Raw genomic sequence first — 16,747 nt, forward strand, 5'->3', positions numbered from 1 at the left:
AACTCACCTCACCAGTCAGAAACCCCCCGCTCCTCCCCAAAAAACCCAACTGCTCATAAATCTCATAGATCCCCCGGTTCAATGACAGACGACGTGACGGAGCAGTTCATAGGTCATGACGGACCTGCAGTGCCAGCTCCCCCCCTCACGGCGCCCACCTAGCGATGCTTCGGAGCGCGGCCAAAGAAAATGCGACGATCTTCTTCCGTTTGACACTAAACACCTTCAGTTTACAGGAGAATATACAACCTTTGCTGTAAACAACGACACAGAGTGACAGTGGGATGTTCCCGTCTGAAAACATGAGTGGGCTGAGTGCCGAGCCAAGATGCGATTCTCGTCATTCTGCCGTTTCCTTTTTATTCATTTGCAGTGCAGATGACAAAAAAATATGACCTTTAAAGACTAACAAAGGAGGATGCTTAAACACAAGTGTTTAAAAAAAGTGAAACGCAGAAGTGGAGAGGGAAAATAAAACAATTTAGTAGGTTGTAGAACCTGGAGCAATCTTCTTATATCTGACTTTGTTAGACTACTTATAGTTCGGCTCACAATGATCCATGCCAACTCCAGATTTAGATTTAAAACGACTTTCATTTAACCAAAGAGTTTGTTTCTATCAGGAAATGAGACAAGACCTCTCAGAAGGTACTAAAACAAGGTGAAACGAGTATGAATAATAATAATAGTCGACATGTTACTAGAATGAAACAGCTTAGCTTGAAACCTAAATCAATAAATAATATTTGGAATGATCTGTTGCTTCTGTACCGTATTGCTTTGATTGACAAACAACCAGGTTCAGATAAATGCTTACCCCACAGTAGACGCCTCAACTCCCAGCTAATCAGAGAAATTTGTGGTCATCAGTCGTTGAGTGTGCAATGACCATCAGGTACATATGATGTGACGTGATCTGGAACGTAAGCCAAAAACGAAAATAAAGACGATAACTGTGCATCTACACAATTTTAATATTTAAGTTGGACTCCATCCAGAACCCCTGTGTTGATCTGCTGGCAATAAATGTTTTCACACCACTCAACTTTTCACAAAATAATAATAATGAAAAGAAACCCTGAGGCACAGTGGGAACCTAAACAGATCCCTTCTTTCTCTTGGCTGTGACGTAAGTCACGGCTGATTTGTGGTAAAAATGAGGTTGTGGAAAATCTCTTTTTATAGAAGCAGAAACCGTAGCGAGACGTGAGAAATACAGTCGAGAAAACAGACAGGAATTTAGAAAATGCTATGTTTTCTTTTTTTCTTGTTCATTTTTTTTAAAGAGATGGACAAATCTGTTGAAGCAAATATTGTTTATTATTTCATAATACAAATAACAATAGATATACAACATAAGCCGAGCCAAAACATTAAATCGCGATCCAGCAGAGAGAGAGAAAAAAAGATATTTAAAAAAAAGATACGAAAATATACATATATATATATATATATTGGTTTATGTTTTTTTACATAACAGCAGCACAGCTCAAAACCACACGACTGTAAGCTTGAGTGAAAAAAATAAAGAAAAGGAAGAAAGTGACCATCGCAAGAAATGAAAGCACCGGCGACTGTACAGGGAGAACGCTCTGAAGCCAAACAGTCTCACTCACTGCCAAACTTTGACGCATTATTGGAAATTTATATGATGCAACGAAACTAACGGTGGAGTTTTCAAAAGTGAAATTCTGAAAAGTGTGGTGTGAATTTGAACTACTTTACCTCTCACTGCTAGACTGGAACATGGGGCTTTAATCTTCTTAGCAAAAAATAAATAAAAAATAATAACCCTTACGAGATGAAAAGCATCTGTGAATAACAATTTTCAAGACCCCCAGAATTTAACATGATTTCTGTTCTAACATATGAACTTTCTTATGATCTAAACAATTTCAGTTATATTGCAGGTCTGGCTGAGTGTTTCAGGGTTAGTTTCTGTTCTAAGGTTACTGGAAGGTGCAGCTTAGTCACAGTCTCAAGTCATTAGAACCTGCTGAAATTATTTTTTGTTTGTTTTCAGCAGAACTAGCTACATCTGATCGCTCATTAAATCTGACCAGCTTCCTTATCATTCCCACAGCATGATGCGGCCACTGCCATGTGGATGCTCTGTTTAGGGTGATGTGCAGTATTAGTTTCCAAGTTTGTATGTGGCCTCATTTTAAAATTTGGGCAGCATCTTCTGTGTTACCACTTGTTGAATGTCGATCTTTCAAAGTGAAATCCCAACAAGGTGCGTTAAAGTCAGTGAATCAGCACAGTCATCATCACCGTGGTTATAAGTTGTTGGGCTCATGTTGTGTGATTTATTGTTTTTTGTGCTGAGGTAAAGCTGCACACTGTAAGACCTTGGCATAATTCATGTGATCTTGGATTGAATTCTTAAAAAGAAAAAACGTTTTTTGCCTTTCGAGCAAAAACCTAGGTCTGTGGTGTTTTTAGGAGGAATTTCAGGCAACACAGCTTCAGAAGTGACAAAACAGCAGCAAGCTATATGTACAAGGCAAGGCATTCTCAGATGTGTGAATGTCGGCTTTAGTGTTTCAAATATATACAAGCAGATTTTCTCACAATAGATGTACAAACACTTTACAGTTACAAGCACTGCTCTTCTGTGCCTTTTAACAAGTCATAAAACAAAACCCCCCATGTTGAATCCTGTGTGTCAACACAGCAGTACATTAGATAAGACGGTGCACTTCAATTTTCCTGGCAACAGCTTTTCCCGGCCGGGATAGCCTTTAGGCTGTTGGCAGCCTCTGGAAGCGCACATCGAAGGGTTAGACCAGTACCACCTGCATTAAGATGGTCTTAACTTTGGGAGTCAGTCAGTAAAGGAGGGAGGATTCAGTGATTACAAATGAGGAAATAGAAATAGCTTGTGTGCACACAGTGGGAATGACATTTTTCTTTTCCCCTCCTCAGCTTGGATTTCAAGCATTTAGTTACAATACTTATTTCTTCGAGATGATTCAGTCACATTCCCAAGATGCCGCTCAAATGACTCACCGATTTCTCAGGCTTCTTTTTTTTTTTTCATTCATAAAGTTCAATAACTGAATTATTATTCAGTTATTGAATATAACGCATATAATGCATAATAAAGTCGCAGGAGTGAGATTCAAAACCGGTGTCATTTAGTATTTGTACTTTTGAACAGACGTACACATCAGTGGAAGAGTGAAGTACGAAATATGGACTCGAACACCCGCTGAATCTAGTCGGGTGTTCTCAATAAACATGGCAACTTATTGCTTCTTGGCGACAAGTGAAGGGCGACTTGTTGTTCTGCTCGTCACCGAGTACAACTGGGAGGCTAGCGATAGCTCACATTAGCCAGCGATTAGCCGAGCTATGTTAGCTAGCCTGCTGCCTCCTGCTCTACACATCTGGCGGTTCAGACCCCCAATCTGTCTGTCTCAGTTGCTATGAGCTCGGGTAAGTTGCTCTCCTTGGCGGTGGTTACAATGTAGCTCACATGTGTTAAATGACTCAATGCAGTGTGAAGATGTCTGGGCCAGACGAAGCGCGACGCAAGTACATGCCAATTACATTTTACTCGACGGTACGCTGAGAAGGTCACGCAACAATTTGAATCAGTTGTTCTGGAGACAAATCAAAAATGTGGACAATAGTGAAGAATAGCACTGAGAACCTTTCACGTTAGTTTTAGGCTTTATCGTTCACAACACGAATTTCTAAACTGCAAGTAGCAGTGACAGACAGGTAAGAGGCGCTGTCGTCGTGAAGTCAAAGGTAACTACTCTCACATAAAACTTTTTCTGGTGTCCTTTTAAGTGTTGTAAGGACATTTTTTGAAGTTTTGGAAGCAGAACTCTTAAAAATACTTCAGGAAGGTTAAATAGTGCGTGCCTAGTGTGCAGCATGTGTGTGTATTCACACATGGCATGTCGATGTGTCCACAAGGTCATTTGGCATGTTTAGTGAAAAAAGAATAAAAAAAATGCTTAAAAAAATAAAGGGAACACTCAAACAACACAGTATTACTCCAAGTAAATCAAACTTTTGTGAAATCAAACTGTCCACTTAGAAAGCAACACTGATTGACAATCAATATCACCTGCTGTTGTGCAAATGGAATAAACAGGTGGAAATTATTTTCATATTTATTTCATTTATTCAGATCTAGGATGTTATTTGAGTGTTCCCTTTATTTTTTTGAGCAGTGGATATGTATATATAAAGAGAACGGTTTTATGTATTTTTTAAAAATGTAAGCTTAAATTACTTGATTAAATTAAGTTTAAGTTTCTGGTATTCGGTAATTTGGTCAAATACTGAATGAACTGAGTTTATAAAAAGTGAATGAGAGCTTTAAGCTAATGAGCTCGCTCCTCTGTTAGCTTTGCGGCTACTAAAGAAATTTATCCAAAAAATGTACCTCAGGCCTGGAGCAGACAGGAACTAAAAATTTCAAGGTAGACGTTCTGGGACGAGAAGCCCGATCCACCCGTTTGGCAGCGGTTTGAATTATTTAACAATAGCGGTTCCACCGAAGAAATAATCTGAAAGCTTGATGTTATTTTTCTATTATTTCCATTCTGTTGTTCAGAAACTGAATTCGAGGATTTCTATTCAATTTAACAGAGAAGAAACCGGCCTTGTGAAACAAAAAAGAATATAGATCGGCTTGATATCAATCAAAAGCACTGCCCCACCCTTTATTACTCACCCCGCCAACTCTGCCCTCTCTGAAGTGATTCCATTAGCAAGCTAAACTTAATTTACAGCCCGAAGGAAGCAACACGCATGGCAATATCTTTGAGACAGATGAACCGGATGCTGTGGTTCTTCTTTTTTGAAGGGAACAGAGTGATTTTGACGGCTAAAACGTGCGAGCTGGCTTTCCAGATCAGCTTCTTTTGTGCTAAAAAATTGTCCACTGAAAACGACTACAATCAGAAATTTGAACACGCTGGGATAGGCAGGTTTTCAAATTGCATGGAGCAGTTTTAAATACAGAAGAAAAAAAATGCATTTGTTCTTCAAAACACATTTAAAACTTGTTCCACAGCGACAGGTGGTGGTACCTCAACTTGGTACAAAGCAAAATTGAACGAATTAAATTGAAAATCAGAAGGTTACATGAGAGTTTTTAATGAATATTTGAATTATGTGATATTTAATTGTCTGCCTACAGGCTTTTCTCATGAGCAGCCTTCAATCCCCTTCGGTGCAGATACGCCACACAACGCATGAAAGGAGGCAAATACTCACCCTGATTAAAATGCACACCAACTTTCATCTGATCACTTGGTCAACATGACTCAGTGAGTTTCAGTGTTTCAGCTCAGTAAGTGATCCTATTGCTGTGGGGACAGCCAGTCAAACATTGGTGCAGTTAGTCGAGGGCGGGGTATCGGCCTTGCTGCGCATCTCCTTGATGTCGTTGAGCGGGCAGTCGACGTTGCCGATCTGGCACTTAAAGACTTGCTTGTACGCCTTCCTGAAGTTCTCCGACAAGAAGGCGTAGATGACGGGGTTCACCGACGAGTTGCTGTACGCCAGGCAGTGCGCGGCCACCCGAAACACGAAGGAGGCCTCGGTCAGCGGAAAGTTCCCAAACTCCACCCAGAGCTGGACGATGTGATGAGGGAGCCAGGACAGGCAGAACACCACCACGACCACCAGCACGGTCTGAGCGGTCTGGGAGAACATGCAGGGCGAAGAAAAGTTATGTTAGCTCTTAAAAGGAAATAAGGGGGAATTTCCAGTTTTTATTTTAGCTTTTTTTGTTATAAAACTGTTTTTTTCACAAGTTTGTAACTGTTATTTTGTGCTACATTGTAATCACATGCTAATATTTTATTTTCCATATGACATCAGGAACCTGGCTTGACGCATACATTCAACATGCGTAACTCTTTTGACCAACAGTGTTGTAGCTCTATGCATAGATGATGTGCCTGAGATCAAACAAGACAATCGGTGTGATCCTAATGTAGTTAATCATGTTCTGTTTTGGGGTTTTTTCTAACCACTCTCAGACCTGTACATTCACAAAATAACTTAAAAAGAACCTCCAGTTCAAAAACAACCAATCAGAGTCAGGAGGAAGGTCCTAGCGATGTCAACCATGCTCATGGATGTGTAGCTAAATGTGCCAATCTCAGAGAAACTACTTACAAGGGCAGGAAAACTGTTTTCTGCCATCATCGGTGGCCATACTAACTAGCCTGAGCGTTCCTGGCAGACTAGGAAGAAGCTCTAGCGTAGCAAAGAGCCAGCGGGGGATGGCTGCTGGCTCTGATTTTGATAGTTTCAACAAATATGTAAAAATAAATATCTACCAATTACACTCTGCAGTCTAAGTGAGCCTTCTTTCCCCTCATAGTTGTTGCATAAGATAGCTCCAAACTGTGGACAAATCCCCTTTTAAAAAAGAAATGAATAAGTATATATATTTTTAAAGACTAACTAGAATTTCATCGGTTTAAATCATTTCCTCAGACATTTCCCTTGATTTAAATGTTTTGTCTTGTTCTGTAACTATTTAAGTACAAGAAAGACAGTGTGATTGCTAACTGTACTTTTTATCATTCACATAAATTCAATTTCAACTAAAATGCTAATGCTATCCTTGAAATTGTCACATCTTTGAACTACAGATTTTAAAATATATGTAATTTAAAATATATGTAATTTAAAAATATGTATATTTAAGAAACATATCTCATCTGTTTCTTTAAAATATTTAGGAAGATGGCTCTGATTGGGGTTGATTTTTAATGAAAAAAATGAATATATTTTGTTTCAATAGTGAGAATTTTGATCCCTAAAGATATCCAACATAGTCATTATTTTTCAAGGGAAGGTGCGGGGAGACAGTACAATAAATCCATAGGTGCATCGAAGGCAAGCTGTGTCTGCTGATTTTCCTTAAGTATTTTTTTCACAATGCGCACAGAGCCAGCGATGCGGCATTCCCTCCATATCTTGCTACAATAGGACTCTAAATCGTGTTTTTCTTTCCCTTGTTAGCTCCGTTTGGATCTGCGGCCTTTGGGAAAAGCAGCTCCTCTCCTGGCCTACATGCCAGCAATTTGTGGGACAGCGAGCGGCCGAGAATCAAATCATAACAGTGAACCAAATGATGGAATTCAGAGCTGAAGGGGAAGCAGATCTCTCAGTGGGTAGCTTCTGACCATCCCGTTTGAACACACCCCATAGCTCTCAGGTAAACAGAACCTCTTTCCACGGATTCAGACGTCCAAACCTCTCAAAGGCAGAGGGGACCAGAGTTCACCAGAACACAAAGTCTAATGCTCACTCATCTACAGGGAAAACGTATGTACCCGTCGCCACGAAGTCATAATATTACAAGAATGAAGTCGTACGCGAATTAAGTCATGATTAGTTTGACTTTAGTCTCAAATTCTGTTCACACATGAATTATCTCTCTTTGCTGGACTGTCTTCTGTAAACTCAAAGGAATGTTGTGTGTAAAAACATGAGCATTTTCTGGCATCTTTAAATAGGTTGAAAGAGCCCCATCCTTAAAACGCCTGAAATTCATGTATCTGAAACGAAGGCCTTAAACTGTCTTATGTTCACGACAAACAAAAGCTACATAATCACAAGTCTTAAATTCAGTTGTGGCATGACTATTTAATCTCCTAGATGTATTGTTTTCTCTTTCTCTCATGGGACTTTTCTGTCAGGCAAAAGTTTGAGTCGCACGGAGACATCTTCGTTGCGTTCTGTGACCCGCGGCGGTTGAAGCTACCGCTAACTAGCTGCTAATAAACACTTGTTAATAAACACACAAGAAGTTTAAAGTTTAGCAGATGGTTAGGGGACTACAACAGAGTCCCTTAACTGTCCTCTGTATTTATAGTTTTAGGATTTTACCTTTTATTCAAGGTTTTTAGACCATTAAAAGGGTCTAAAAAAAAACCCCAAAACGTCTTAAATTTGATTGGCTGAATCCCTAAGCAACCTGGGTGGCAGTCAAAGTCACCTAAACCAAACTAATGCTCGGTTTGAACTTTATCAAGTCATTTTCAGCTCGATGGCCAAATTGTTGATTTTAATCGTAAAAACTGAATAGGTATTAGGTATGCAGTATTATTATTGAAACACTAATGACTCGACGCGTTGTTCACTGTGACTGAAGGTGGTTGAATGCTACCGCGAGTGGCTGCGTTTTTCACTTTTGTCTCAGCTTAAGCGCTGAAAGTTTTCTTTCGGACAAAGAAACTCAAAAGTGTCATGAATTTCTGTCGTTTTTTTTTTTTAAAGGATCTCTGAGTGTTTTGTTTGTGTTTGGAGGATCAACACAGATTCAAATTCCACTCTCCTGACTCATACTGCTGAAAGGGCCTCCGTCGTGGGCAGAGAGCTGAAATCTTTGATTCTGCAAATTTGCAGCAACAACGCCAAAACATGCTCACTTTTCACGCATTTCAGACACTCAGTAAGTTTGACCTCGTTTTGATTTCAGGACATGACTCGGTCCTTCACTCCCTTTATTTTGGACCTTTCTCTTCCTGGAAAGGTAAGCCGTGGGATTTATATTGTTTTGCAATCTATTTCCTAACGGACGGACTCATATGATGTGACAGGCTTCTCTAAATTCCCGCTGGGTGCATCCTCCTTTGTCTGCTCAATGCTGAATCAGACAATAAAGCGAGCCAGAGAGAGAACGATGGGCTGACGGACGCCGATATATGGGGCCGGTAACAAGACGAGAGAGTCTGTGCAGAATTAAAAGATAAGCCGGAGCCACGCATTTCCAAATTTGGTTATGTTTTTTTCGGTCACCCTGGCTTTTTTTGTTCTGCTCACTGTCGCATCCGTAACGCTTCAAAAGCAAGCTTGACCAACGTTTGTGTGTTCTCTGTTGGGAGAATCACAGACAGGATTGTGTGTACCTACTGCAAATTTGCACCACAGAGAGAACCGACACCAGCGTCTGATTTTGCACAAACCTGAGGCCCGTTTTATCACTTTTCACTCAGGCTAAAGGTTCCCGAAAAAATGTGTCACCGTCATGTCCCGGGTTGTTTATTATTCTGTGTTCCTAAGTCTCTTTCTTTGATTAGATCAGTTTGTTTATTTTAATCTTTCTCAGTGATTCTAGTTTTTTATTGTCTCTAGTTGCTCCTTGTTGCTCTAGTTTCATTGTTTCTTAGGTTATTCTTTAGTGTTAGATTTATTTTCTCGCCCCCTGTGCCACTTTTGTCTCTTTCTCTCGCTGCACACCTGCAATCAGTTTACTTAAACACTTCTGCTCTTCTCCTTCTTTGCTGGTTCCTCCTGTTTTATCCAGTTATTTTCCCTGTTTTTCTCAGTGTTCCCTGCTGGCTTTTCCCATGCATTTCCGATTTTTGTTCTGCATTGGCTCCCTGTGGTGTTTGTGCAAGTTGCTTTTGATTATTATTATTATTAAAATGCGAAATCTACTCGCCACCTCTGCCTCCCTGCATATAAAACCCACATATTGCGACGGTCACATTTAGTTAATCCCTCCTGTTTTCCCTCCAAGCTTCCCTCAAAGTCAGATGCTCTCTTGCATAAGCGTCAGAAAAGCTCAAGGCTACAAAAAGAAAAAGTGTTCATTTGAAAAAAAAAACAACAACAGATCAAAACGCAGCTTGATCTGCCCGTTATCTCCTTCATCGTTCTTAGAATTACAAAAAGGTTGTTTTATGTAACGTTTAATCAGTTTCCTGATGACTTAACTAAATACTTAAAGAAACAAGATTCAAAGTAATGCAAAGATAACAGAGAAGACAATGAATGAATTCTCATGACAAATGCATATTTTTCCAAAATCAAACAAATTATACACAAACGTTTAAAACATTTCTCTCATTTTTTGCGTCTGTTTAACATAGTCCAAGCAGATGGTGAACATCAGCTGGAGAATTTCAAAGGTTTAGTGCTCAACCTGAGAAAAGGTTGAGTTGAAGCCTTAGCTTTGGATTTGCAGTAAATCATGGATAATAAAGGAGAGTGATGTAAGCGAATGAAAGAACCCCACACGTTGCCTTCCCATATGTACGACTGGAGTCCTCTGTCTTTCTCATTGTTGGAGCATTTAGGAATTTGGTTGTTTCTACTGACCTAAAAACAAGAGATGTTTGGTTGTTTTTTAACTTCAGACAGTGAAGAAAAAGGTGTGTCTCGTTTTAACTTCCGAAATGTCAAGCTGCTTGATTCATTCGTGAGGGACACTATCACAGCCTCAGAAGCATCAGCTGTCCCCCCTGTCTCACTTTATAGACGCTACTAGACAATTTTAGGCTAACTTGGCCAAATATTAATTTTCCTAATTATCCATACCCATCTGTGTGCTTCATCTGGAGGCCTGGGTAGCTGAGAAACAAGCACTCAGGGCCGATCCTGGCTGTTTGTTGAGCTGACTGGTACAACACAGGGACGCCAATAAAACGTTATAGCTTAGCGAGGTAATTATGTCGGAATTGTCGGAAGTGTTTTAGTTTCTTGCAGCCACACCATTTCTGTCTGCCCTTGATGTGTGGATTTGCAAACAGCGCTGGGAACGACCTCGGTCTTTCCAGCTGTCAATCACGTTGGATTTCCCTGAGCTAACAGTGCTGCTGACGAGACTTTTTCCATACACAAAAAGTGCCTCTTGATTTTTTTTTTCCCTGTGTGGCACAAGCAGCTTATTATTATATATATATATTTTCTTTATTCCTTTTTTGATATGTAAAATATTTTCTGATAGTAGATGAAAGTAAAATCATCTCTGTTGGAGGTGGATCAGCTAAAAAAACAAACTTGGAATATAAATTAAGTTCACTAACCATCTACTACATTGATCACATTCTTTAAAACACAATGTGAGACTTATAAAACTTGGATACTATTTTTATTCAAAGCTTTTTGCCATAAGGATCACCTTAGAACTAAACATGAAAACTGAAGTTAAACCAAGATGACAGTGTTTCATATTATTTACGGGTGTTTTCACACCTGATAGTTTAGTAGATTCGATTTGGACCAATAGTCACATTTTTAGCTTGCGCAGTTCACTTTCCTGCTGCTCAAACGAAACAACTATGTTTCCTCCTCGCTTGTGGCGGCGCTGCACCAAGAACCGCTGATGGAAACAAAAAAAATGAAGAAAATCCTGAGCACAACTTCTTCAGGACATGTGGAATAAAATGGGGTGAGATTTTGGGATTTCTCTTTTGTTTGTGGCAAAAGACCACAAGCTATTTCTCCCACTAGCTCTAGATTTACGCATTTGTTTTGGTTGTATTCACCCAGAATGCTGTTTGCTTTTGTCCATTTCCTGCTTTTTGGAGCCCCGAGTCTGCTTTTCATTCCTATATGCATTCGAATCACACCAGAGTTCGCTTTTCTGGTCCGAAAATGCATTCGCATCCAAATGAACATCTTAGTCAAACAAACTAGAGTTCGATTAAACGGGAATGGCTTAAATGCTACTTAAAACACTTTTTGTTTAGTTTTTTTTAAACACAAGCTAGCTTTGCTTAAGGCATTTTTTATATTTTCGCAAACGTGTTGTCTTGCAAACAAAATGTATTTTTAAATCTCTAGTGACATCCAGTGGTGTAGCTGTAAATTGCAACCAAATGAATACCAGTCTAAAGGGAAAAAACAAGTCAACCGCATCTGAATGATGCAGCTGCTTTGGTCAGAGTTGAGGAACGTAGAAGAAGAGCATTTGTGGAGGTACAAACTGTGTTGAAAACTTTTAGTTAAAGCGATTTATTCATCATCACTAATCCTGTGTAATTTCTGCTGCAAAACACACATTTTTTCATTTAAAAAAAAGAGACAAGCCCACTGTTTAGAATTTCTACAACTCAAGAAAAGGATCAAACCATGAAGCAGCTTATTCACAGGCCTGTTTCACTATTGATGCTGATGTTTGAAGGCTGCAAAACAAAGTGAGTGAAGATTATTAGACCGAGTTCTGGCTTTGAGTCATCACCGGACTTTTGACATCACTAATATGCCAGTTTGTTTTTCCTGTGAAATCTGTTTGCTGTTTAACACCCCTTTGTCCCTTTTTACATAAAAGCTGCCCCTGAGGAGTTTTCACCAGCTGGCTTGATGCTGGTGAAAACATATAGGTTTTATCCACATATAGGTTTTAAAGAACAACCCCGCCCCCCAAAAAAGCCACGGCCAGGTACAATTTAATTGAGACAAATGGGTGAAAGACTGCAGCTGATTTGTTTGCCTTTCTGTAGGCTCATGATTCGTTTTTCATCGATTCTCCAAAGAGTCTGCAATGCCTTACTGTGGATTAATCTTGTGTGATGAAACACACAACACAAAATAGAGAAGTTCAGTTTGGGAGCCACAAATGCATAGAAATACAGGTCCAGAAAGAGACACAAAGTTTGACAACATATTCTCTCTGACATCTGCATCTCTCAAGGACACAGGCGTCAAACTCCAGTCCTCAAGGGCCGCTGTCCTGCAGTTTTTAGATGTGCCACAGGTACAAAACACTGGAATGAAATGCCTTAATGACCTCCTCCTTGTTCTCCAGAGTCTTGCTAATCACCTAATTATTCTGTTCAGCTGTGGTGCAGCAGAGGCACATCTAAAAGTTGCAGAATACCGTCCCTTGAGGACTGGAGTTTGACACCCCAGCCCTCGGAGCACATCTTGTATTTATTACGGTTGCACTGTCGATAGCCGAGCCATAATAACCCCCACCTGTTCTCAAGCTCTGTTCTCAAGCTTTGTTCTCAAGCTCTGTTCTCAATTCCCCATTGATATTGCATGTCTAGACTGGTCAAACTGGAAGTGATTTACTGCACCGAACAAGTGCAGCAAATCACAAGAATATCTGACATTCCTGCCTCATGTCAAGCCTCACACAGCAAAGTATGTTTGCAGAGACATATGCGATCACATCAAGGCACATTTACATTCCCCTCTCAAGCCATGCCTGGAGTCTGCAGCCTCCCTGCCCTTTTTCCCCCCACCTCGCTGGATAGCGGAACAGATAACTGGCTTCAGTAATGACCTCCTTCAAAGTAGAATGTGACAGCGAACAGGAAGTGCAACGGCAATGGTAATTCTCTGTTGGAGATCTGGGAAAAACGAGCAAAAAAGTTCTTTCTTCTGCAGGGCTGAATTTCTGGAAGTGATAAAGCAACCAGTAGATGAAGTAAATATGGATGCTGTTACAAACACAAAATCTTCCCAAGTATTTTTGGTCTAGTTTCTGGAGCAAGTATGGTAGTACAGTTGAAATAAAATCAAACTAACTCCCAGCGAAAACCTGCAGCTGCGGCCCTTTACTTTAGCACCAAATCATCCGAGCACCAATCAAACTACGGCTTCATCAGCCACCTGTGGTATTTCCTCGAAACGCTTGCTCTCAACACACCATAGGCGGTCCATTCCTGTTGACTTGACGTGCAGATGAAGCCATTTTGTCATGTGCCACAGATGAAGCCTCTTTTGTACCTTTACGGTCTTGTTTGTTTCAAATCCGTCTGCCACAAGATGTTTGTTTGTTTCAAATCCGTCTGCCACAAGATGTTTTGTACGAACCCGAAATGGATCAATTTCGGTCCATTTTAAGGACAGTTAAAGACTTACAGTAACAATTTCTCATTGGGGCCAAAACCAAACAAAACATATAAATAATTCAAGTCAAATCTACTTGGGGAACCACAAAATTTGTATTCACTACTTTTTTAAATCAAAATCGTAAAAAGTATTTGATCTTTGTTACATTTACCCGATCAGCAGGAAATTAAATGCACATTATTTGAATGAAACAATCAAAGTATAGACTGTCTCCTGTAGGAAGAGTAACTGTAGATTATTCTATATTTGAAACAAACAAACAAAAAAGTCTTCCAGGTAGACAGTAAATGATTTCCAAAATTTTTTGATGGAGTTGATGATCTTTTTTTGCACCTCTTTTTTTTTTTTATTTTTTTAAACCAGTCTCTGCACCAACTGCCTGGGCTGGCAAACCAAACGTAGAGCACTCTTGAACCGCAAATGGGTTCCCGGGCCACAGTTTGAACAACCCCAGCTCTATATTTCGCTCATAGTTTGGAAATGAATGAAGAATCCCCATGTAAACAATGCTCACCAGAAATAGGTGGCATAGAGTTGTTTTCATTTGACCAGCAGTCCTAATTGTCCACCGCCAAACCAGCGAGCCACCAAACTTTTCAGTCCATTAGGTGGGATGTTTCTGTAGTTTATATTTTTGTCACGTGGCGCCCAGCGGGCTGTGCCGTATCGCCCCTATCCCAAATGGCAAATGAATGCAGAGTCTGGTGGGGAAATGCATGCAGCTCTCTGAGTGTATGCTGGACAGCGTGGTGTTGTTGTCATGGGGAGTTTCCAGAAGGCATTTAACTGTGATGTAAGAGTTAAATGCCTTGTCAAAGGAAGAACAACCTGCAGTGGATAAACTGATCTGGATACATGGTGAGTGTCTCTGAATACAATGATTGATTGATGCCCTAGCATAAAATCACATTCATCCATCATATCTAATTCTGATAATTATAGCCGCCCAGTGATGGAAAAGAAATCCAGTGAAAACGTTGCAGTTGGAACATTTGACTGAGTTTGATTATGGTTTATGTTTTTTACAACTACTAACATGTGGATGTTACACATGTAAAGAATTCCCCATTGATATCACATGTCTAGACTGGTCAAACTGGAAGTGAATTGTATTGCAATCAACACGGAGTCTTTACAGCACGTTTTGAGGTTTAGGAAGGCGTCCATGGTGGAGGTCTGCGGATCCGTGCAGGGCTGAGGGAGGGGGACGGTCTGTCCAACAGCAATCAAGTGAGAGGTGAAGAAAATGAAACGAAACCTATCTCTGCCCTGGTACAGCTGATGATGTTGTTGATGATGACATTTTTAAAAGTGTCTTTTTCTTTTTATTTATTATTCCAAGTGTAGAATAATGCAGGTCATAAACCACTCTGTTGTTTTTATGGCTCAACCTGAGCCATAAAACTGCTCTCTATGCGTACTTCTGAAAAGCTTCATAAATCTCATGCAGTGCTCAACAGATGTCCATTCACTGTTGACATGAGTATGTTCAAATTAGATTTTGAAATAACGATGATAAATCGCAGTCTGGCTGGCCACACTGCCATTTATTTATTTATTTTTCTGAAGTGTCGCTTAAGAGAAAAAGCAACACTGCGGAGTCGATTCAGTAAATGGACAAAAATCTGTGAGAATGTAAACAAGCAAACACCTCACTTTGTTTTGTTTTTTTTTTCTCTAGTGTTTATGATGCCAACCCCCTTCTTACCCCCAGGCTGCATCACTGCCCTGGGCAGACAGCCATACAACTTCTATACCCAAATGATTTGTTTGCTAATAAATCACAAAATGCAACAAATCTATGAACCGCTTCGATCCCTACCTTTTTCTTTGAAGCCTCCGACTTTTTGGACATATTTCTCAGCTTTTTGTGCAAGTGATTTATCACCTGTGAACAAAGCAGAGCAACAAAAACAGACACCAGATGGAGCTTGTGGTTGATCGATCATTTGTGCGCACTGACCCGCCCCGCGCGCCCCGCTTTACCTTTGCGTAACAGAATGAAATCAGCAGCAGGGGCAAGACGTATCCAAAGACGAACGTGCACACCTCGTAGACCTTCTTGTGGTTCTGATTCGGCCACACGTCCCAGCAGTAGGTCTCGTTCCTGCCGCCGTGGAACAGGTTGTAGTAGTGCATGCGCGGCGCCGCCATGGCCAGCGAGAGCAGCCAGATCGCCACCACGCCGACCAGCGCGTGCCGCGCCACGCGTATCGACGACGACTTCCTGGAGTGCACGATGGCGACGTAGCGGTCCACCGACATGGCGGAGAGCGTGAAGATGCTCACCAGCATGGAGACGGTGAAGAAGTAGTGGATGAACTTGCAGATGAAGGCGCCGAAGACCCAGGTGTTCATCACGTAGATGGTGGACTGGAAGGGGATGCAGAAGAGCAGGTAGAAGAGGTCGGCGATGCTCAGGTTGAGGATGAAGATGTTGGTGGTGCTGCGCGGCTTGCCCGGCTTGCTCCGGGCGAGCACGGTGATCACCATGGAGTTGCCCAGCACGCCCAGCGTGAAGATGAGCAGGAAGAACAGCAGCGCGATGTAGTTGCTCGTATCGATCCCGAACAGGTTTTTCTTCTCGCCGTCCTCCTCCAGCGCGCTGAGGTTCCACGGCTCTCCCACGAGCCACACCGACTCCGACAAGTTCATGACAGATTCTTGTTCTTGTTGTCAATTTATTATTATTTTTTTCTTCCACTTCACGCCACCGACTCCGGACGCGTCTACATGCGCGCTCCTGTTGGGTTCCCCCTTCCTCAGGATTCTCCACTTTAAATAAAATCGCGCGCTTCACTTTTTGCGCATCACTTTATATAACTCTCTCTGTCTCTCTCACACACACACACAAACACAAAGCCAAAGAAACATAAAAAGCGATATATTCCAACAGCTGGAAAGTCTTCCGTGCTGCATCAAACCATCCGCAGCACCTCGGAGGCGTCGGCCGGTCTGCGTCTCTCCCCCTGTTGCGCACCAGACGCGTCTGCGCGCTCTGGCTGCGCCGCTTCCAGTCTGTCTCCCGGTTCTCAGCATCTGGACCCGGTCTCGCACTTTAAATAAGAGGGGGAGTTTGTAGGGGGCGGGCCGGGCCGTCGGCGTCAGCAGCCATACCACCAACCATGAAATGCTGCGATGATGCTGGAGACGAGGAGGAGGAGAGAGG

General features: G+C 41.3%; 3 protein-coding genes across 3 annotated transcripts in view; 2 read left to right on the top strand and 1 right to left on the bottom strand.

The window, feature by feature from the left end:
• The window catches only part of LOC129367682 (DEP domain-containing protein 1B-like), a 29,736-nt gene extending 22,535 nt beyond the window's left edge, over window positions 1–7,201 (top strand). The window contains exon 11 of the mRNA XM_055042292.1: window positions 7,006–7,201. Coding sequence (XP_054898267.1) covers window positions 7,006–7,134 — 129 coding nt within the window. The 3' untranslated portion in view covers window positions 7,135–7,201. The remainder of the gene's footprint in view (window positions 1–7,005) is intronic.
• galr1a (galanin receptor 1a) lies at window positions 1,302–16,627 on the bottom strand. The gene is made up of 3 exons (XM_055042293.1): window positions 15,565–16,627; window positions 15,401–15,466; window positions 1,302–5,670 (listed from the first exon to the last, which is right to left on the bottom strand). The coding sequence occupies exons 1-3, from the start codon at window positions 16,231–16,233 to the stop codon at window positions 5,350–5,352; spliced, it is 1,056 nt and encodes a 351-aa protein (XP_054898268.1). The 5' UTR covers window positions 16,234–16,627; the 3' UTR covers window positions 1,302–5,349.
• Window positions 7,182–16,747, top strand: part of LOC129367684 (myelin basic protein-like) — an 84,608-nt gene continuing 75,042 nt past the window's right edge. The window contains exon 1 of the mRNA XM_055042299.1: window positions 7,182–7,201. The gene's annotated coding sequence lies outside the window, so the exon portion shown is untranslated. The remainder of the gene's footprint in view (window positions 7,202–16,747) is intronic.

This window comes from Poeciliopsis prolifica, unplaced genomic scaffold, assembly GCF_027474105.1.
Source record: "Poeciliopsis prolifica strain line A6 unplaced genomic scaffold, Auburn_PproV2 SCAFFOLD017, whole genome shotgun sequence".
NCBI classification, from domain to species: Eukaryota; Metazoa; Chordata; class Actinopteri; order Cyprinodontiformes; family Poeciliidae; genus Poeciliopsis; species Poeciliopsis prolifica.

Coding starts and splice junctions, on each gene's coding strand:
- galr1a (XM_055042293.1), bottom strand. CDS start 16,233: ATGAACTTGTCGGAGTCGGTGTGGCTCGTGGGAGAGCCGTGGAACCTC. Junction 15,467..15,564: donor TTTCATTCTGTTACGCAAAG/GTAAAGCGGGGC, acceptor CTTTGTTCACAG/GTGATAAATCACTTGCACAA. Junction 5,671..15,400: donor CGGAGGCTTCAAAGAAAAAG/GTAGGGATCGAA, acceptor ATGTTCTCCCAG/ACCGCTCAGACCGTGCTGGT.